General features: G+C 54.8%; 1 protein-coding gene across 4 annotated transcripts in view; it reads right to left on the bottom strand.

Moving 5' to 3' along the window:
• The window catches only part of RBM38 (RNA binding motif protein 38), a 31,293-nt gene that overhangs the window by 4,452 nt on the left and 5,764 nt on the right, over positions 1-21,077 (bottom strand). For 2 of the 4 annotated variants that reach the window (XM_027558983.1, XM_027558984.1), the window contains exon 4: positions 11,177-12,749. The exons of the other annotated variants lie outside the window; for them this stretch is intronic. In XM_027558983.1, the coding sequence (XP_027414784.1) occupies positions 12,446-12,749 (304 nt within the window). In that variant the 3' untranslated portion in view covers positions 11,177-12,445. Of the gene's footprint in view, positions 1-11,176; positions 12,750-21,077 lie in introns of those variants that run through there. 4 annotated transcript variants of the gene reach the window in all.

Raw genomic sequence — 21,077 nt, 5'->3', positions numbered from 1 at the left:
AAAATGTCCATTTAGTCAAAACTATGGTTTTTCCATTTGTTATATACAGATGTGAGAGTTGGACCATAAAGAAGACTGAATGCTGAAGAACTGATGCTTTCAAACTGTGGTGCTGAAGAAGACTCTTGAGAGTTCCTTAAATAGCAAGAAGATGAAACCAGTCAATCCTAAAGGAAATCAACCTTGAATATTAACTGGAAGGACCAATGCTGAAGCTGAAGCCCCAGTACTTTGGCCACATGATGTGAAGAGCCGACCCATTGGGAAAGACTCTGATGCTGGGAAAGACTGAGGGCATAAGGAGAAGGGGATGACAGGGGATGAAATGGTTGAATGGCATCACCGACTCATGGACATGAGTTTGAGCAAACTCTGGGAGATGGTGAAGGACAGGGAAGCCTGGAGTTCTACAGTCCATGGGATCACAAAGAGTCAGACACGACTGAGCACACAAGCTGATAGTCATGGCTATGTCACTGCCTCGTTGCTGAGAAATCTGGAGCAACAGCACAAATATTATCTGGAATTGGAGGGGCTCTCCTTTTGCACTTTTCAGAACTCTGTAACCTTCCAGTGTTTCACTCTGAGGTTGTATTTCTCTCTACTCTTTTTGTTTTTTTTAATCACAAAAGCAATACACCTCTGCAGCATCACATTCAAACAGAAATACGTATAGAGTAAAAAGTCAAATCCGTATTCGCCAGAGAGCACTCCTCAAACTGTGAATTCCATGAATGCCCCTCTCATTGGAGCCCCCCACCCCACGGGTTACACGTGATGCCCCCACGTCCACCACAGACTAAAGTGATGGAGGCCCAGGACCAGACGAGTGTGGGTGAAGGCCTTGGAGAGGTCTGGGTCCCCTCCCCATCTTGGCTAAGCCCAGAGCTTCCCCTCCCCTTGTGACCTGGAGACACAGCCCAGCGCAGGGACTGAGCGCATGGTCACAGCCTCTACCCGCACGGTTCTAGCCAAGCAGACACCTGGGGAACAAACATCAGGAAGCTTGGGAACCCATCGCATGCGTCACCCAAAACAGAAGTGATGTTCAGCGATAAGTAAGTGTGAGAAGGGCCCAGAGCTCTGCTTTTTCCCATGGTGACTTCCGTGGCTCTTTTGGAATACTCTTTCATCGTCTTTTCTCATTTTTTCAGAGCCACTGCTTTGCTGATTTTGTAAGACCTGCCTGGTGAGGTGAGCCTGGTATGTGGCAGGCCACCCCCTGGCCCCCCAGCCCCTGCAACCACTAAGCTACTATCTCCGTGGATTTGCCTGTTCTGGACATGTCATACGAATGGAATCACGTGAGACGTGGTCTTTCGCGACTGGTTTCTGCCAGCTATCATCCTGTTTTCAAGGTTCACCTGTGCTGTAACATATATCAGAATTTCATGTGTAGAAAACAAACGTGATTACCAAAAGGGGAAAAGGGGGGAGGGATTAACTGGGAGGCTGGGATTTACATATACACACTACTATATATCAAGGAGATAACTAATGAAGACCTACTACGTAGCATGGGGAATGCTACTCAGTACTCTGTAATGAGCTATATGGGAATAGAATCTAAAAAAGAGGGGATATATGTATATGTGTAATTGATTTCTGCTGTACAGCAGAAACTGACATAACATTGTAAATCAACTATACTCCAATAAAAATTTTAAAAAGGAAATTTCATTCCCTTTTATGGAAAATAATATTCTTTGTATAGGATACTATATTTTGTTTATCTGTTTTTCAATGGTGGACAGTGAGTTCATTTCCACTTTGGGGCTATTGTGAATAGGCCTGCTAGAATGTTCATGGACAAGGTTTTGCATGCATGTATGTTTTTTATTTGTCTTGGTATATACCCAGGCGTGCAATTTATGGGTTGTATGGTTGCTGCTGCTGCTGCTGCTTCATCACTAAGTCATGTCCCACTCTTTGCGACCCCATGGATTGTAGCCCGGCCTGCTCCTCTGTCCATGGGATTTTCCAGTTTCCCAGGCAAGAATACTGGAGTGGGTTGCCATTTCCTTCTCCAGGAGATCTTCCTGACCCAGGGATTGAACTCAGGTCTCCTGCTTAGTAGGCAGATTCTTTACCACTGAGCCGCCTGGGAAGCCCCATGGTAACTCTACATTTAATCATTTGAAAACTGCTGGACAATCTTCCGTTCATATTCCCGCCAGCAGGGTGAAAGTGAAAGTCCTTTAGTTGTGTCTGACTCTTTGCGACGCCATGGGCTATACAGTACATGGAATTCTCCAGGCCAAAAATACTGGAGTGGGTGGCCGTTCCCTTCTCCAGGGGATCTTCCCAATCCAGGGATTGTACCCAGGTCTACCTGCATTACAGGCAGATTCTTTACCAGCTAAGCCACAAGAGAAGCCCAGAGAGTTTCATTTCCTCCCACCCCACCAACACGGGTTCTTGCCTGACTTTTCCTTCCAGCCACCATAGGGGCTGTGAAGTGGCATCTCACTCTTTTGCTTTGATTGCATTTAGTGTTATTCTTTTAAACCAGTCTAAACTGTAATAAAAACCCCATGCTATATTCACAGAGGGTCTCAGAGCCACATAAAGGAAGTGGATGGGGGGGCTCCCCTGCTCTCACCAGCTATACTCCAAGGGGATTCACAAAAGATATTTTTTAAACTGAACCATCAAAACCCTAAAAAGGAGACAAATTTGAATTCTTCCTCCAACTACAAGAGGACAGAGTTTTTTGGACCTCTGAAGAAATGAGAGAGGATACACAGGTAAAAATGGACAGGTGAAAACATACAAAACATTAAACAGAACTAAATGTGGTGGTTCTTAGGCCAGGCTTCACTTTAAAATCATCATGATGCTCTTTAAATAATACCCATGCCCAGACCCTTCTCTCAAGAGACCAAGCTTCAGCTGGTCCCGGTGGGGCCCGTGCAGTGCGATTTGGGGAAGTTCCCTGGACCCAGGTTCTGTGGGTGCCACCAGGAACCTGTTCCCTGCAGACTTTTGTGCCTTTGTGGGGGTTATATCTGTCTGGTTAAAGCCAAAGAGCAAGGGGTACTAACAGTATTGGCAGTGGTCCAGCGAAATCCCGAGATCCTCAGAATGGAAGGGGAGAAAATGCTGGGTTTCCCCAGGGACTAACCTGTTTTCCTTGGACCGAGGGCAACAGCACTGACTGTGCTGAAGGGCTGGCACTCCTCAAGCTCCTCCCTCAAACCTGGCCCTCGCTGCTTTTTCCACAGTTATCCCAGGAGGCACAGATGAGGAAACTGAGGATCAAAGAGGGTGAGTGACTCACCCAAGGTCACATGGCTTGTAAGGAAAGAAACTCAAATTCAGACTCATGTCTGTCTAATTCCAAACGTTTGCAGTGGACCCTTGCACTGACTTCACTGGAGTGGCGATGGGGGCTGGCGGTCTATCTAACCTACCATTCATCCTTCCAGCATCCCTCTACCCACCAGTCCTCCCTTCCCTCTCTCTCTCTGTCCATACTTTCTTCCCTTCATTCATCCCTCCCTCCATCCATCCATCCATCCATCAAGGCTTAACTGCATGAACGTCCTCCACTTAGACACTGACATGGATAAAATGGACGTGTATCTGATGTGGCCCCTACCTTTCTCCCCAGCTGACTGCCTCCCATGGCTCCTAGCTGGCAAACTAAAACACCCACCAGAGCTTAGTGAGAAGCACAATCAGGACTGGTGGGGACTGTGGCGAAGGGGAAGAGCGAGTGTTCTATCGTTGCTCTGTAGGACTGTGGGCCAGAGAAGCTTCTGCCTGTGGGTGCTCACCTTCCCACGGTGCTCCATGAACATCTCTCCAAGTCACAAAGGTACCTCTGCCTCATGGCTCTTCGTGGCTGCACCGAATTACACATCACCATTCGTTCCAGTAGAAAAGCCAGCAGCAGGCTGAGGGAGTGACTTTGGCATCAGACCCACTGAGGTTTGGACCCCAGCTCTGCCAGCTTCCTAATTACTTTGAGCCTCAGTTTCTGCATCTGTAAAATGGGGACAATGTACATGCACACTGCATGGGCTTTGTGAGTGACACAGCCAAGCACTCAGCACAGTGCCTGGCAGAAGCTAGGTGCTCAGTAAGTACGGGATTCTCTGTCTGGCCTGCCCCACAAGGAGGAACACGGCAGCCTCACTCACCCCTGCCCCCCATCCCCTGTGACCTTGGAGGCTCCTATTTAAACCTCAGCTCCAGGCTCAGGATTGTGGCCTTTTTTGCAAGTCCCTCCCTCATCCTCCACCCATGGGAGCCAAGCAGACTCTTCACCTGGGCCAGGTGAGCTCATGCAGACCAACCAGGCAGAGGCCGGATCTGCAGCAAACAGGGGCAGGTGTCCTGGATGTGCTGAAGGCTGGTGAGCAGGGATGATGTGAGGCCTTGGGTCAGGCAGGAGCAGGATGCCAGGAGAACACAGCCCAAAGGACCCAGTCAGCTCCAAGGAGGATGCAAGAGGCAGCCTGGACCTGTTCCTACCTAAGATGCTCTGAGGCCACACCCAGGCTCTTGTTCTGGGTGATGGCAACACAAGGAGAGACAGCTGCCCCGAAAGGGAAGAAAAGTCAGAGTGAACAAAGATGGGGGTGGGGTGGGGAAGCAGCTTCGACAAGGAGGTCTAGGAAGGCATCTTTCGGGTGGGGAGCAGGGGAGACATCTGAGCTGAGACTGGTGACTTTTGAACTAAGGCTGAGGGACAGAACACCTGTGGGGAGAGTGGCTTGTGAGAAAGGCATCTGCGAGGTGGTAGGGCCAGTTCAGCCATGGCACAGAACTGAGATTTTATTCCAGGGCAATGGGGAGCCACAGAGGCTCCTATGCCAGGGAACAGCATGTTCTGTGTTACCTTTTTAGAAGATTGAGTGGGTCACCCTAGATAAGAGGTAGGAGGAGGCAAGGACAGCTGGGACCCCACCCAGCTCTGGCTCATCAGAGACACCCAGAAGACCAGTATAAGCAAGCCGACAGGCACTGAAATGACCCCACCCTGGTAGTATTTGGAGTATGTGCACAGAAATGTAGTATCAACCAGACGCCAAACTTCGGTCTCCAATTTTTCTTGCTCAGTTCCAAATTGTACAGAATTGTGTTAAGAAAAAAGTAAAACTTCCCTGTAGTCCTGGTATTATTAACATCTCTGGTGGTTCAAATGGTGAAGAATCTGCCTGCAATTCAAGAGACCCAGGTTCAATCCCTGGGTTGGGAAGATCCCCTGGAAAAAGGAAAGGCTACCCACTCAGGTATTTTTGCCTGGAGAATTCCATGGACAGAGGAGCCTGGCAGGCTACAGTCCATGGGGTCGAAAAGAGTCGACATGACTGAGTGACTATAACACTTACACACTAGTTCCTTCCTCGTTTATTATACACATATGTAAATTATTTGAATAAATTCCCTTTATTTTGGAATTTTCCCCCAACCTTGCTAATGTTATAATTTAGAAATAAAAGACCTTCATTTTTAATTCATGTACAAGTGTCTCCATCATGGGGCCCAGAGAAGCCAGCAGGAGGCACCTTGAACTCTCGAGCTGTCTCTAATGTAGCCAGCTTAGTTGCTGGTGTTCGGGGCTTGGGGCTGGGGGGTGGAGTTGCCCCATCCTTGATCTCCAGGCTGCTGTGTACACAAGGCTTGAGGTGAGCAGACAGTGGAGCAGGGCTGATAAGCACAGCTGGGCACTTATCGGCCCCAGCAGGAGGCCCAGGTGGTATCTGGAGGGCCAGGTACCCACCCCACACCGTGGCCCATGCCCCGTGCAGACATCCAGCCCCAGGGCACGCTGGGCAGCTGCCCTGTGTTTGGACAGCCCCCAATCCCAGGGGGCTCCCAGTTCGGTGTTTACATCTTGGGGACAAGCACAAGTGTGACTCAGCTCTCTAGGCAGGGACGAGCAGGATAGAGGGTGAGGAAGGAGAGAATGGGGCAGGGGTTGGGGAGGCCAGAGCCCAGCCCTTGGGGCAGGGTGGCATGTGTCCTCCAGATTCAGGATTCTCCTATCCAAATCCTGGCAGCCACATCAGTTCTCTAGCCACGGGCAGGCAGCTGACTCTCCCAGCCTTGGTTTTCCTGCCTGTAAGCTGGGCACAGTCAACCACCCGTGGGTTGCCGGAAGGATTCAGGGAGAGAGTAGGTACAGACTATGGAAAGCCATCGGAAGTGTTCACTGATGGTCGGTTGTCATGACCCTGGGGACAGCCTTAAGTTCCAGAGCTGAGGGTAATGAGGGGGAGGGTGTGCCTCATTTGATGGAAACATGGGGTCCTTCATCCACAGGCGGGACCCCTAGAGGCAGTGGGCGGCTTTCACAGGAATTGGGGTGGTTTTCTCACCTCCACCCTCCACTGCTTGCTCAGCTTTCCCACGGGCACGGGGCTGAGGCTTCAGGAGCTGGGTGTCTGCCCCACGGCACTGAGCACTAGTCACCCTCTTTCATCCTAGTGGTGGTCTGGGGAGAGGACTGTGGTGATCACACTGTGTGCAGGTGATCATGACCCAGTTGCTGCCTAGGGAAAGGCAGTGACGAGGAGAGACAGAGCCAGAGGTCCCCAAGTATCTGGTCCTTTGCCCTGCAACATGTTGGCCTAGTGGGGTCTGTCTGCCTGGAGGAGGCTTGTGGGCAGGGTGGTGGGGGAGCCCCGGCCAAGACGTTCCACCTCGAGCTCCCAGGGGCCACAGAGCCAGAGGCCAACACCACAGACAAACCCAAGCCTGGAGCAACCACGTAGCCCCTCTGAGTCTCAGTCTCCTCCTCTGTAAAATGGGACTATTAAGCCATACCTTGTGGGAGGGTTCTGACCAGGAGGAATAGAGCCAGCACACGGGAGAACATCAAATGGTCCGCCCAGGGCAGCACCCCACTCAAGGACCCTAAATGTGAAAGCACCTCGGGCCGCAAGCCCTATATAAGGTTCAGACGCCCCATGACGACTGTTCACCAAACCTGAGCAACACGATGAGGCAGCAACTTCAGCTACCATCTCAGAACTGCCCCTGGGGAGTGACCCTGGGCAAGTTCTGTGCACACTCTGAGCCCCAATTTCTCCATGTGAGAAGTGGGCATGACGATGACAGACCCAGCTGACCTGGCTGGTGTGAAGGTCGAGAGAGGGATTGAGTCAGTAACAATGTGCACAAAGCCCCTGTGAATGGGGTGTTAGTATCCTGGACTCACAGTTAACTGCCAGGAGAGTCTGAGACAGAAACTGCATGATGGACAGTCCCACCTTCCTCCTTAGTAACAAAAGGCTTTCTGTATTCCAGGTAAAAATCCAGCTAAACACCTGTATTACCCACTCGCCCCTCATGGTTGAGTATGGCCACGTGACCAAGTTCTGGTCAGTGAGATGGAAGAGAAACGTGCAATTTCTGTGAAACCTCCTTGGGAACTCCCAGCTTGAGGTATTCCTTTCACTTTCCTCCTCCTTCTTTCTTCTGTCTAGAACTCTGAGGTGATGGCTGGATCTCTGGCAGCCACCTTGTTTCATGTGATGTCTTGAGAAAGTAAACCATGCACTAAAACAGTGCCATTGGAAGTTAGAAGGAGCCTGATTCTGACGACTGGAGCTCTCATTTAAACACTGGACCGTCTGCTTCAGATTTCTTTTATATTAGAAAAACAAAAAAATGAACTTGTAACTTGCTAAGAACCACTGTTACTATTTTTTTTATTGTATATCACTCAGCCTAATTTTAAGTAATGCGGACCCTTTGAGATTGTATATATCCAGAGTCTTGATTGCAAAGGACAGAAAAAAAGAAAATTAAACTGGGGTAAGTGAAAAAGGAAATGTATTAGCCCTTATAATGGGGAAGTCCAGGGTCTAATGCAGGCACAGCTGGATCGAGGGGCCCCATAGATGTCACTAAGACCTTGTTTTGACTCCTCAGCTCTACTTTCCCTAGTGTGGTCTCTTCAAAGGCACACATAGTCCTGCCTCTCCACTCCATGCCTTCGCCCCACCCCACCCCTCCCCCAACCCCAGCAGCTCCAGGCTTATCTGCTCCCAGATTGGCTCCCCAGCAGACAGACAGCTTCCTTCCCTCAAGAGGACCAGTAGGAATCCAGAACTGACTCCCACTGACCCAGACTGGGTCATATGCCTAACGCTGAACCAATCACCGAGGCCCCTCTCACTACACTGCCTGCTGGGGATGCAGCAGAGCAGGGACAGAGCCCTGGTCTCAGGGGGACTGTTGTGGCTCCTTTCTCAGCGAGGCTCAGGGAGGCAGAAACCTGGCTGAGCTCACCCTGCCAGCCTCAGAGGGTACCAGGCCCTGGATCAGGCCCAGGCCCTTCACCTCCATGGCAGAGCACCTCCCACCGCCACGCCTCAGGGGCCCAGGCTGTGGTGACTCCACTTCTGTGTCTCAGTTTCTGCATCTGTGCAAAGGGGCCATCTGAGTGTCCCCTCGTGGGTAACCGACCATCCAGGAAAAGTGCTTGCACACAGCGCCTGAGCCAGGACAGCCCATGGATGTCGGCAGCATTATTTACTGTCCTCATTTATAATCATCGTCGGGGCATCCCACGTGCACAGACCACCACCTGCCGTCCTCAGCTTGCTCCTGCCCTGCACTAAATGCCCTGACTCTGGAAGCTCACTCTCCGCGGTTTACCACTGTCCAGAGCCCTCGGTCCCAGACCCCAGGAGGATGTGTATGAGGCCTCGAGGCCGGTCCCAGAGGCTGCCACCAGCCGATAGCGACAGGAAATGGGCTGGCTGTGAGTGGCCCTCCAGATAACCCTGGCAGCACTCGCCGCCCACCCCCAGCACTTATCAACAGCAGCAAATGTCTTCTTGGAGCTGGGAGCCCCATGGTGACCTTCATGACACCTTGCCAGTGTTTGCAAACTAAGACACAGCCAGAGGGAGAGAGGTAGGGGGCAGGGGCAGGTGTGAGGGAGCATCAGGGGTCCCTGGTGAGACAAGGAAACCCTGCCTGGCAGGATCTCACCTGACTTGACCCTGAGAACCCTGACCCTTCCCTGGGCAGAGGCTGGGGACCTGGACCACAGAAAGGGGGTAAACTCATAAATCTCAGAATCAAAGGGACTGAAACAGACCCAGGGTAATCCCACGGGGACCCCAGGTCAGCACAGGGAAGGTGGCTCCCAGTCTGCCTCAAGCCACCTTCCTGAATCAGGGTGAGTCATCTCGCTTCAAAGCCAAAGGCTGACCACGTGGAGTTGTCGGTGGACCTGGGATCAGACCCAGCCACCCAGCTCTGGGCAGGTGCTACGTTCCCCATGCATCATCTGTCCTGTTCCCTGCAGACACCGTGGCAGTTTTGGCCTCTGGCTGCCCCACCCCTCCCCGGGCCCCAGCTCCTCTCATCTCAGATCTGCCCAGCACACTCCAGCCTGGATGGATGGTTCCAAAACTCCCGCTGGTGTCCTCCACCAGAATCAAGTTCCAAATGCCGGCGGGCCTCAGTTTCCCTGCTGTGCCTGGCACAACACTACATGTGGGGGACATACAGGACACAAAGCAGATGCCCCCCTGGTGTCGGTGTTCCAATGGGGGTGGGACAGGGTCAGGTGAGGTTACACCAGACAGGGGACACAGTCCAGCTGTCTGGACTGAGACTGGGGCCAGAGGAGGCTGCTGGGACAAAGATGCACTGAGAGCTGGAGGAGTCCAGCAGGTGAAAGCTGGAGGATTCGACAGCAAGTGCAAAGGTCCTGTGGCGGGCTCTAGTGTGGGGGCCCTCCCAGACCACAGTGACAGCTTTGGCTTCTTCCTCAAGGATGATGGGGAGCCACAGAGGGTTCTGAGCTGGGGGAGCGGGGAACCCCACTGACGTCAAACAGGGCCCTCTGGCTGCAAGATGCAGCCCATAGACTGCCAGAGGACAGGAGCAGAAGCAGCGAAGGGGCCACTGCAAGGGTCCAGGAGAGAGGAAGGCGATGCTGCACCAGGGCTGGAAACAGAGGAGGGGGCAAGGAGCGGGCAGGCAAGAGACAGGCTTAGCAGGAGTTGCACACGAGGGTGAGGGAGGAGTTCAGAGTGACCAGAGGGAGCCTGGCTCGCCTACTGTGCAGGAGGTGAATGGGGGAGATGGCACAGACGTACAAGCTCTGCAAGGTCCGGGAGGACAAGCAACCTGGTGCCTGGAGAGCGACTGTCCCAAAGTAGGCCAACTCTCAACCTCTGAGCTCTGCTCAGACTGGCTTGCCCACCAGGAGCACCCACCTCATTTCCCCAGATCACCAGGAGGAACCCCTCCGTCCAACTGCCCTTGGTGCCTCCTCCTACCTGTGCAGTCCTCTCCTCCCGTCCCCCAGGGCATCGACCGCACTGTGCCGAGCTCGCCAGGCAGCGGGCGTCTCTGCACTGTCCCCCTCCCCCAACCCAGACTGTGCTCACAGCATGCTCACTGGTCTCTGCTGCCCCCTCAGCCCCGCCACCTCCTACACTCACCTGCCACCCTGCCTCCCCTCATGAACCTCTCCAGCCACCTGGGCCTCTTTGTCCTGGGCCTTGACGCCTGCTGTTCCTCTACCTGGAACCCAGGCCTCCTCCTCCATTACCTGGTAACACATCCTGACCGGTATGTGAAATCTCTGTATTTGCATGTTTCCTGCATCTCCCTCACTGCTTTGCATGCCTGCTGTGTGTCCCTACTAGACTATAACCCCCCCGGGCAGAACTGTATGCTTTGTTTACGACTACTCCCGGTGCTTTGCATGTGACCTGGCATACAACAATTTCTTGAAATGAATGAATGAATGAGGGAGCAATTGAGGGAATAAGCAAATGAACCTCCCTCTCCAGCCTTCACACTCCTTCCAGAAGGCCTCCATGATCTCCCACCACTGACGGAGCTCCAGGTAGGTGGTGGAAGACGTTGGGACTCCCCCAAGATGGGACCCCCTTACTCACACACCCTAGACATCTCTTTTCCACCCTGACTTGTGTCTGGCTGCCAGTGCCCCAAGGGTGGGTGGCCTGGATACCTGCTCCTCAGCTCTCTTAGCAGACGCTGCCCAGGTTCCGCCAGCAGCGCCCAGCTTTCTCTTCCACGGGGATCCAGTGGTGCCGTAAATGACAACACCCTACCCAACCCCCTGACCTCTGCCCCTAGGGCCCTGCTCCCAGCACATCAACAATGCTGAGCCTGGTTGCTGTGGGGGTCAGAGGCGCCCCCTTTGAGGGGAAAAAAACCACAGACCCACTTTTTCTTTAAAGAAAACAAGTTTTATTTTTTATAATCAGAACATTCTAATAAAAATATTATTATAATATTAGCTACCTTAACTTTCTGGGCTTTGACTCTGCACCAGGCGTGCAGCAAAGCCCACATACGTCAGCCCCGAGGCCTCCCGTGTCCCTGAGGTAGGTCTGAATGAGCACCTCAGTGCCCCCAACCTTCCAGCCCGCCCGCCCCTCATCTTTCCCTTGCTCCTCCAGGGCGAGGCCCCATCGTGGTATGTGTGAACCGCCGCCTCCTCTCCCTGAGCTCTCAAGGCAGGCAGACGTGTCTCAGCTCAAACCCGCAGGTTGTATACAGCAGGCGACACTATGTGGGTGGGGGGTGGGGTGGGGACCACCCTGTGCTCTGAGCCTCTATCCTGCCAGCTGGCCGGGATGTGGTGGTCCAGCCCCTCAGCCAGCACCCACTTCACGGCCTCGGGGAGCGAGCCAAGCTTAAGACAACTCACTGTCAAGATGCCCACCTCTGAGGAGCTCGGGCTGGTAGATACTTATCAGAAGACCACCACCACCATCTCTTCAGGCAGACGAGCCATCGACCAAAGCAAGTCTCAAAGTCAAAAAAACAGGTTTCGGATTCTTGGCGATGGGAGTCTCCATTGAAAAAATAGACTGAAACTCTGAAATCATCTTAGTAGCAAAAGAACAATGATAAGAAAAAGAGCCGCAGTGCTTCGATGGAACGGACCATGGCTGGCTGCCCTAGTCGCCAGTCACCGGAGGCCCTGCCGCACCTGGGAGCCTTGGGTGGGGGGATGCCCCCGGGCCAGCATTTAGATAATGGGAATTTCTGGGGGTGGGAGAGTCCCCTACCTGCGGTTCACAGTCATGCGGATGAAGTGACAACAGTCAATGCACTTCGCAATCCTGGGCTTCCCTGGAGTAATAAGGCTTCTCTGAACAGGACCCAGAGGGCGGTTGGGGTTTACGGAGGGTCCAGAAGACCCTTCCGGGTGCTGGGGGGACCACCTGCGGGCTCCTAGGGTATGGGAGGGTGGGGACGGTGCGTGTGCGACTGATCAGGCTGATCTTCGATTAGCTTTCGGTCATTCAAGTACTCCCTCAAGACGTGACGTCCCAGGTGTAAAGAGCAGTGGTCTCCGGGCCATCCAGGGTGCTGGTGGGGTCCCGCACGGTCCTCCGAGGCCCAGGGGTGGGTGTGCACCCCTGGACCTGGCTGGCGCCCACCCAGCCCACAGTGACGGGGCCGCAGTCGCAGGCGGGGGGCAGCCTCACTGCATCCGGTCAGGCTGCAGCTGTGGAGGCTGGTACTGCAGGAAGGTGGTGCCCGCGGGAGCCGCAGCCGAGAGGGCCTGGGGCACGGCGGCCGGGTAGCTGTAGCCCACGAAGCTGGCGGCTGTGGCGGGCGAGGCGGCGTACGGGTACTGGTCATAGGTGGCCGGTGGGTACTGGGCATAGGCCGGGCTGGCCGGCGTGTACTCGATGTAAGGCGAGGACAGAGGTGGAACCGGGGCGGCTGGGATCACCACGCTGGGCTGGACGATGGCTTGTGGGTAGATGTAGTGGGGGGTCAGCCTGCGGGGCCAAGCAGAGAGGGTCAGGGTCGGGTGACAGCAGGGAAGCACAGCTGGCTCCAGGGTGGAGTGGAGGAGCTGGGACTGCTGGGCGATGCTGTGTCACCCTCCCGTGTCTCCACTTCCTCATGTGTAAAACGGGTGCAGCCTGAGCAATAAGGCTGCTCCCACCGCAGGGCCGTGGCACTGGCCATGCCCACAACCGGCAGAGCACTCTCCCCAGCGACCCACAGGGATCCTACTGCCCCTCTTCAAGTCTGCACTCAAAATATCTCCTCAGTGAACCCCTCCAGGAAACCCCCTCAAACCACCCTACACCCCAAACACCATCCATTCCTGACAGGAGCAACAACATGACTTGGGGGCCAGGGGGAGTTTAAAAATGATTAGCAATTTCAGAACCAGCGCATCAAACCCAGCACAGGCCCTTCTGAGCACCAAGTCCCCATGTGATCACCCAGGGCACAGTCCATGAAGCCAGCCCTGTCCCCACCCCCACTTCCCTACTCATCTTCCAGCATCTCGCCACGCCCCCAAGTGACACCTACACAATTTACTTATCTCCCACATCCGTCTCGCCACCAACTAAAACGTCGGCCACCTATGAAATGACAACACAGACCTTGGCCCCCAGCACGGGCTCACTTGCTGAGTGAACGAAGAAAACGATGAAGAGAAGTATAACCAGATGGTGGTACTAAGAGCAAAGGTGATGGCCAAGCCTTAGGGACAGGGCTCAGCAGCCTGGTGGCCACGTCTCACGTAAGACAACTGGTGAACCTTCCCCTAGAGTGGCTCTCATAATTATCTCAGTTTACAACAGAAACACTGGGCTCAGAGGCACCTCGCCCACAGTACCAGCGTGGAGGGAACAGGATGTGGCCCCTGGGCATCAGTCTGAGAGCTGTGACCTGCACCTGGCACTCATCACACCTGGCAGGCTGCCCACTGTGGGTGCTGTGCATGCCGTGCACCCAGCCCTCCACCACAGGGGTGATCCCGCACATCGCCAAAGGGGAAAGTGAGGCTCGGGAAGGCAGTATCGGCAGGTGCCTGCTCTGCCAGCCAGCGCCGAGCCCCACGGCCAGTGTGCAGCAGCGCCCACGGCAGGGGTGGGCACAGAGCCACCAGGGCGGCCATCAGCTCCTCATCCTCCTCTCAGACCTGCTAGAGATATGCAGGACGGGGCCTCTACACCTGTAAGACAGGCCCGGAAACCCTGTCCCGCCGCCCTTCCATTTCAAAGAGAAGCTGCTTGGAAAGCAAAAGGGAAAATGTTCCCTCCTGGGAATCCCGCAGGTGTGGCAGAGCCAGAAACTGGGACAGCTGGGGGACAGCAAAGGGACAGCAAGCAGGGCCCTGGAAGCCAGGTTCCCTCCCCTGCCGGGCCCTCAGCATCCGGGAGCCCTTGCTCCTGAAAAAAGACGGGGCTCAATGGGTCCCGGCCGCCCCCTTGGGAACACAGAAAAAGCAGAGAAACCCCAGTGTCAACAAAGCAGTGCCTGGGGTCCCCCAGACCAACCCACGGGTCAACGGGACAAAGTCCAATCTCAATCTCCAGCCACTCTCCCTCTCCACATTGCTGGGAGAGAAAACCAGGCCACAGAACAGACGTGCTGTTTATGCAAAACTGTTACATTTATACTGAACGGTGATAATGTTCACTAAAAAAATCAAATGTGTGTTTAAACCAGTGCTAAGGATGGGTGAGGTGGAAGCGTATAAAACTCCATTTTTACGGGTCCAAGAAGTTGACTGACAGCAACTTTATGTGGCCCGATGTTTTGAATGCAAAGAAAAGGCTGGGAAGGGGGCTGTGGAGGGGGTAGGGGGGCGAGCAGTTGGTGCATGGGGGTCTGAGTATCTCTGTGAGGCAAACGGACTCAAGGGCACAGTTAAGAGATGATAAGCACTATTCGCACCAGCCACAAAGGAGAAGCAACCCAAGCTCCTGTCCAAGGATGAATGGGTTTCCAGACTGCGGTGTATGCATGCCAAGGAATGTTATTCTGCCATAAAAAGGAGTAACACGCTGATACACACCACCACTGCGCGGATGACCATTGAGGACACGATGCTGGGGAAAGCAGCCAGAAGTGAAAGGCTCTGGACTGCACAATTCCACTCATGGAAACCTCCACAAAAGCGAGTCCAGAGAGAAAGTGGTCATAGGTGCAGGGGCTTCAGGAAGCAGGAGAGGGGAGGGGGTGCTAAGTGGTGTCCTCCTGGGTGACGCAGAAGTTCTGAATCAGATGGTGGTGATGAATACACAACTTTGTGAAAATGCTTAATGCCCTAAAATGGCAGATTTTAGGTTATGTGTACTTTACCACAGGGCTTCCCTCGTGACTCAGCAGTAAAGAACCTGTCTGCCAATGCAGGAGACACAGGAGATGTGGGTTCAATTCCTGGGTCAAGAAGATTCCCCTTGAGGAGAGTATGACAACCCACTGCAGTATTCTTGCCTGAAAAATCCCATGGACAGAGGAGTCTGGTGGGCTCCAGTCCACAAGGCTGCAGAGTTGGACAGGACTGAGTGACTAAGCACTGCCTCACACCTTACCACAATAAAAGCACACACACGTAAGAAGCAATCCTGAGCCAGGGGTGAACCCAGTGAGGGCAGACTTGAGGTGAGGATAGGTACCACAGCCTCGTGGACACAGCAACAAACCCTGCCCTAGGGGTAGGAGCCTGGGCACACCTGGCCAGTCCCAGAGCAGCCCCAGTTGCCCCGGGCCAGGAAGTTCTCACAGTGGATCCCCTCATCCCTGCTATTTGCCCTCCTAGGTGGCAGCACTCCTATGGTTGCCATGGCGACCCACTCCTGCTTGTCAGGAGGTCAGACAGCTTCCTGTAGGAACCTGCACACCGGCCCTAGGCCAAGCCCTCTCTCCCTTATTAGGGGTTTCTGCCGTCCACTCCCTCCTGCTTCTCTGGTGGGAACAAGAGCCCTGAACGGAGTTGGGCCTGGGTTCGAATTCCACCTCCGCCTCCCCAGGCTTCTCTCCTGTCTGTGGGTGTGCTCTGGGCAAGGACACAGTAAGAGAAGACTACACAGCCCCTGGCCTCTCAGAGCTCGCAATCCAGGAGGAGGAGAGACAAACACATATGCCAACCCACGAACCAGAGTCAGGAGTGGTCAGGGGAGGCTTCTTGGAGGAGGGGGCAGCTGCTCGGAGCCTGAGCTCCTGGTCCATCTCCCCCACTGGACCTCACATGAGTGGGTGGAGGCTCTACCGGCACCTTGCCCAGGCCCATGGATGGGGAAGGGGCTGGGCATTCGGTGCTGACAACAAGACAGAAGAGGGGCCACACCAACAGTTCCATTTCTTGATATCTAGTCTGCCTACAGGAAATTACCTAAGTATTTACACAGAAGTATATGAGGACTTGAGAATCCATAGAAAACACGTCCCTTATTTAAAAGGATATGTGATATGAAGCATATGAGTTGCCTTTTGGGTCTCAGCTTAATAACTTAACAATTTGATAATTTAATAAATTTGTAACAATGGAAACAGTGCCATCTATTTCACAAGATTGTGACAATTTTAAAAGCTATCATATATTTAAAAAACCAGGCAGGAAAAAAATAAAGCAGGACAGGAACTAATACCTGATCAATATTCTGCGTCTATTTCTTGGGTATCCACTATGTGACAGACACTTTGTTTTCACCCTCATGGAGCACTTTTATTTTCAGTCTAATTATAAACAACAACAAAAAAGGAGGAGCCTCAGCTGTCCAGACCCCTCCCTAAAGAGAAGCCAGTGGAAACTCGACAGAGCGGGTCTTGGTGTAGTGCTCCAGAAACCCCAGCACATTCCTGAGGGTGAGGTTCTGGAAGTTTTGAGCGCAGAACTTCTGGGCTCAAACACAGAACACACAGGCAAGGACACCCCTGTTTCAGAGAGCAGAAAGCCAAGTCTGATGGGGTCTGGGAACCTGCACTGGACAGGTCCCCGGGGATGCAGGTACACACCGCACTGCAGAAGCACCACGCAGACCAGGCACAAGCTGTCCGTGCAGGAGATGACAGGGCGCAGAAATGACAGGATTCTGGCCATGCCTGCCGCAAGGGTGCCAGCCAGGAAAGCCAGCATGTGCACCAGGTTCCCGACAGTCCGCACCGTGGGGACCACGGAGCTGCCCTGCTGGGGATGCTCAGACATGGTGGGTGAGTAAGCTTCAGGTTGGGAGGAAGGGGGGTTCCCATTTCCTGGCCTGCAGGGACATTCTGAGTCTGCATCTGTTCATCTGTGTCCCTCAAGCACCCTGTCCCACTCTCCACTCTGTGAAAAGCCAAAGATAACATATGAAGCATTTCACAGCCAGAAAATAGGTGCTGATGTTGCCCCATTTCTCAGGAAAACTTAGGCTCCAAGAGGCCAAGGGACTGGCAGTCACACAGCCAGGAGACAAGAGCAGGGCTCTGCTGCTGCACAAGCCCTGCAGAGTCAAGGGGGAGGAAGCTATGGAGCTCCCCCCAACAGGGGGCTGGGCCCTTCAGATCTGCATTCAAGTTACAGAGCTTCCACGAGCCTGTTTTCCCAGGCTGGCAGAAGCTGACCTCAGGGCTTGAGAGCAGAGATCCTCTACCAGACCAGCATTTCTCAGCCACAGTGACTTCAACCCCAGGGGCCACTCAGCATGAATGTGACATTTCTGGTTGTCACCTGATGGGTACGGAGTGCCACAGGTGGAGGCTGGGGACACTGCTAACATTCCACAGCACACAGGACAGTCCCCCTACAAAGAATTCGCCAGCATCATGCTGGGGTCAAGACCTGATGTAAACTACAAGGCAAAAGGTTGATACAAGGAGTTCTAACCACTGTCCCAACCAGAAACCCACACAGGGGGCTGGGAAGGAGGCCAGGTGGGAACCAAGGAGCCGAGCTGGCACATGAACACACTCAGGAAGGAACACACACACACACATATACGCACCCACCAGAATCTCCAGTGAGAAGGAAAACCCAGCCAAGCCAGCGGCTGGCCCCGTCTGAGCACAGCCCCCTGGATCCCTCCCAGGCCTACACACCACGAAAGGGGGGCGTCTTGGACACCGCACCAGGACACAGGGTGCGTGTGCCCAGTGGGTTCCTCGGCACTCCACCTGCCCCTCAGAAAGGTCAGCTACCACTGGCCTCCACGCACTCCATCTACAGGCTTCTGAAGAGGGCACAGGCTTGGCACGTTCTGTCCCCAGACTGGACATGCTTCTCTGTGCACAGGGCCTTTGCACCTGCTGTTCCCACTGCTGCCAGGCTCCTTCCCACAGCTCAATCACCTCCAAAGAGGCCTTCCCTGACCACCACCCCCTCACCTCCTGCCCACCGCTGGCCATACTTCCCTACAGCCTCAAACCACTTTGTCATCCACCTGTCTTCCTAAGGGCAGGGACATGGCCTGGACTGCTCGATCCCCAGCACCAGCCGAGAGCCAAGGGCCTTGTTGGCACTGGGTGGAAAAGGGGCTTCCTCCAGGGCCCCGCTGCTTTCTGGGCTGGGAGTCTCGGCCCTTGGAAGGCAGCAGAAGCAGCAGCCTGACCTGGAATGGCCACTAGGGCCGGCACAGCTTTGCTCAGCAACTCACAGCCATGAACCCTGGGGAGGCAAGAACCACAGGCTCCGTTCAAGTCTGACTCTGCACCTGTCAGCTTCAGTACTGTGCTGGGGGCTGGGACTGCCCCCTGTCCGCACCTCCAGGGACCTCAGCAGCACCAATGACCCCTCCTCCTCGAGCCTGAGGAAGGGCAAGAACATTCCACGCAGCCAGGACGGACAGAAGGCCCTCCCAGCCAGCCCCATGGAGGGCAGACCAGAGACCTGGGGGGAAAAGCAAACCAGCAAGCAGGACAGTTAGTGGGTCAGAACCTCAAAATCAGGTGACCCAACGCCTAGGCCAGGACCTGGACAAAACAAACTCACAAAACCCCAGACTGTGGGAAGTAGAGGGGGCTACAGCTGGCCAGTTCAAAAGGCCAGACCATCCTGGAGGGGCACATACTCAGGTTGAGCAGCCCCTGCTGAAAGGGCAATGGCAGAGATATCTGCCTGGACCCGCACACCCAGGGTGAGCGGTTCCCAGCCAGGAGTGACCCAGCTGTCTCAGGCCGATGGAGACAGGGGTGTAGGACTGAGAACCCCGAGTCTGATTTCGGCCACAGCTGCCCCAGCCCCTCGGCCCTCTCTGACCTGTTTCCCTGTCTGTAAACCAAGGGTGGCACAGAGCACAACAGAGCCTCCCCTAGACCCCGGGGGCCAAGGTCTAGGGGTCTGATCGGCAAGGTCTGGGGACTCCTGGGCGGGCAGGGGTGGAGGGGGCAGCTGAGGGAGCTGGCGCCAGGAGACAGACGGCCTCACACCCCACACTCAGAGCGAAACTCACAGCGCAAAGGGATGGGTTGCAGTCCTAAGCGCTTACTCTGTGAACGCACGGTCACCCTCGAAAATAAAAATAAAAAAGGCAAATGAGCCCATTTCACTTTTTCTGTTCTCTGGAGGTTTGGCCTGATGGGCTGGAGAAGTCAGCAGCTGCTGGGGTACAATTCAGGATTCTTAGGTCGGGGAGGGCCCCCAGGACTTCCCAGAGCGGGGCCTCCAGGCTCTCTGTCGCCACTGGATCAGAGCAGGTGCAATGCATCTCCTGTGGGGCAGTGCCAGGCCCTGGCTTGGCCTCATCACCAGAACCTGTCCAAGCCCAAACACCGGCTCTTCCCCTTAGATTGCAGCCTCCCCTCACTGCCAAGGCCAATTGAACCACCATGAGCTCAGGCCCAATGTTCTGGAATCCTCTTGGGACTCCCTTCTTTCGCACGTTCTTTAAATGTACTTCTTTAAATGTACACAGAATCCTACAACTCCACACCCCTGTGCTGTTCCAGGCGGCCACCATGCCCCCCGTGGCTCAGGCCCACCCGGCAGCCAGAGAGGCTCTAAAGATGCAAGTGACTCGGCTCTTACATGCTCAGGGCCCACGGTAGCCCCACATGACCCAGAGTAAAATCCAAACACCCCCACTGGACCACTAAGGCCCTACGTGAGCTGAGGCCACCCTGCTGGGTCCGTGACTCCCCTCAATCTCCCACTTCCTCCCACAGGTCATACCAGCCTCCCGTCAGCTGCTCCCTTCCCCCCAGGAGCACCAGTCACCACCTCTGCCAAAGAAAGTCCTGTAATCACAAGCAGGATCAGGGCTCCCTTCATCCCAAGCTGCCACAAACCGGCATACGTCCTTTGAACAAACTGAATGAATGACAGCAGGGCTTCCTCCCCACCCTCGACGTGAGAGGGGTCAGGAGAATGATCCAGGTGCCCCCCCAGCACTCTGCAGAGTGCTCGTCACATCCACGCAGCAGCCGGGGAAATGGAGACTTGAAGAGGAAAAGGTCATCACAAGAACAAAGGGTCACCCAGGCAAGTCATGGGGCTCCCAGGCTCCTCACATGGCCTCCTCCAGCTGCAGCATGAAGGGCCTGGCCCACCTGGGAGTTCCCCTTCCCACACTCCTACCCACCCATGGGGCCAGGATGCCCGTGTCAGCCTGAGCGTGGTCAGGCCTCTGCCCTGCAGCCCTCAGTACAGGGTCCCTCCTGCCAGGGCCAGCGCGGCTGGCGGGGAGCTCGCCCTTGGACGAGAACCCAAGAACCACCCGGAGGCCGGTGTCTGTTACAGCAGACGGCGACAAACAACAGGTGTGCACGGGCGCCCGCGGGGAGGGCCATGCGCCGGCCCACGCCTCGCTCCAGTGAGAGCCAAACAGGAAGCAACGGGGTGGGGAGGGGGAGGACCACCCCAGACACCCTGAAAGTAAAAACAAGCCATGTGATGCCACACGGGGAGGGTACAGGCTTCCTCTCTGCCCTCCTGCAAAGCCTCCATTCTGACCTCACTTCCTGCCACACCTCCAAGGTGCTGGCCCCCCACCCCCTGCCCCCCGCCCAGGTGCTGACCCCTATTCTAGGCACTGCAACTACCCCTGGCTTTATTTATGTCATATCATGAGATAACAAGGCTCTGCAGGTATAGTACAGGAGGCCCCCTGCAGTGTCCCCAGTGGTGATGTTTCATAACACAACATGCCACCAAGCCCAGGAGTCCATAGCAGGCATGCTGCTCTTAGCTGGCTCCAGGCCTTGCTCTGATTTCACCATCTGGGGGTGGCACAGGGTGCAAGTCTATGACTGTCATACTCGCAGATCACCCTCCCTACCCTTACATCACGACACAGGCCTGTCCTGCCCCCACGAGGCCCCCTGCCAGCCAGCTGCTCTGCCCAGCTGCACCCATCACATGTGCAGACGGATTTCTAATGGTCTGG

The sequence above is a fragment of the Bos indicus x Bos taurus genome, chromosome 13 (assembly GCF_003369695.1).
Source record: "Bos indicus x Bos taurus breed Angus x Brahman F1 hybrid chromosome 13, Bos_hybrid_MaternalHap_v2.0, whole genome shotgun sequence".
In the NCBI taxonomy this organism is placed as follows: domain Eukaryota; kingdom Metazoa; phylum Chordata; class Mammalia; order Artiodactyla; family Bovidae; genus Bos; species Bos indicus x Bos taurus.
Note: the sequence above shows the minus strand (reverse complement) of the source record. Positions and strands in the feature narration are given on the sequence as shown.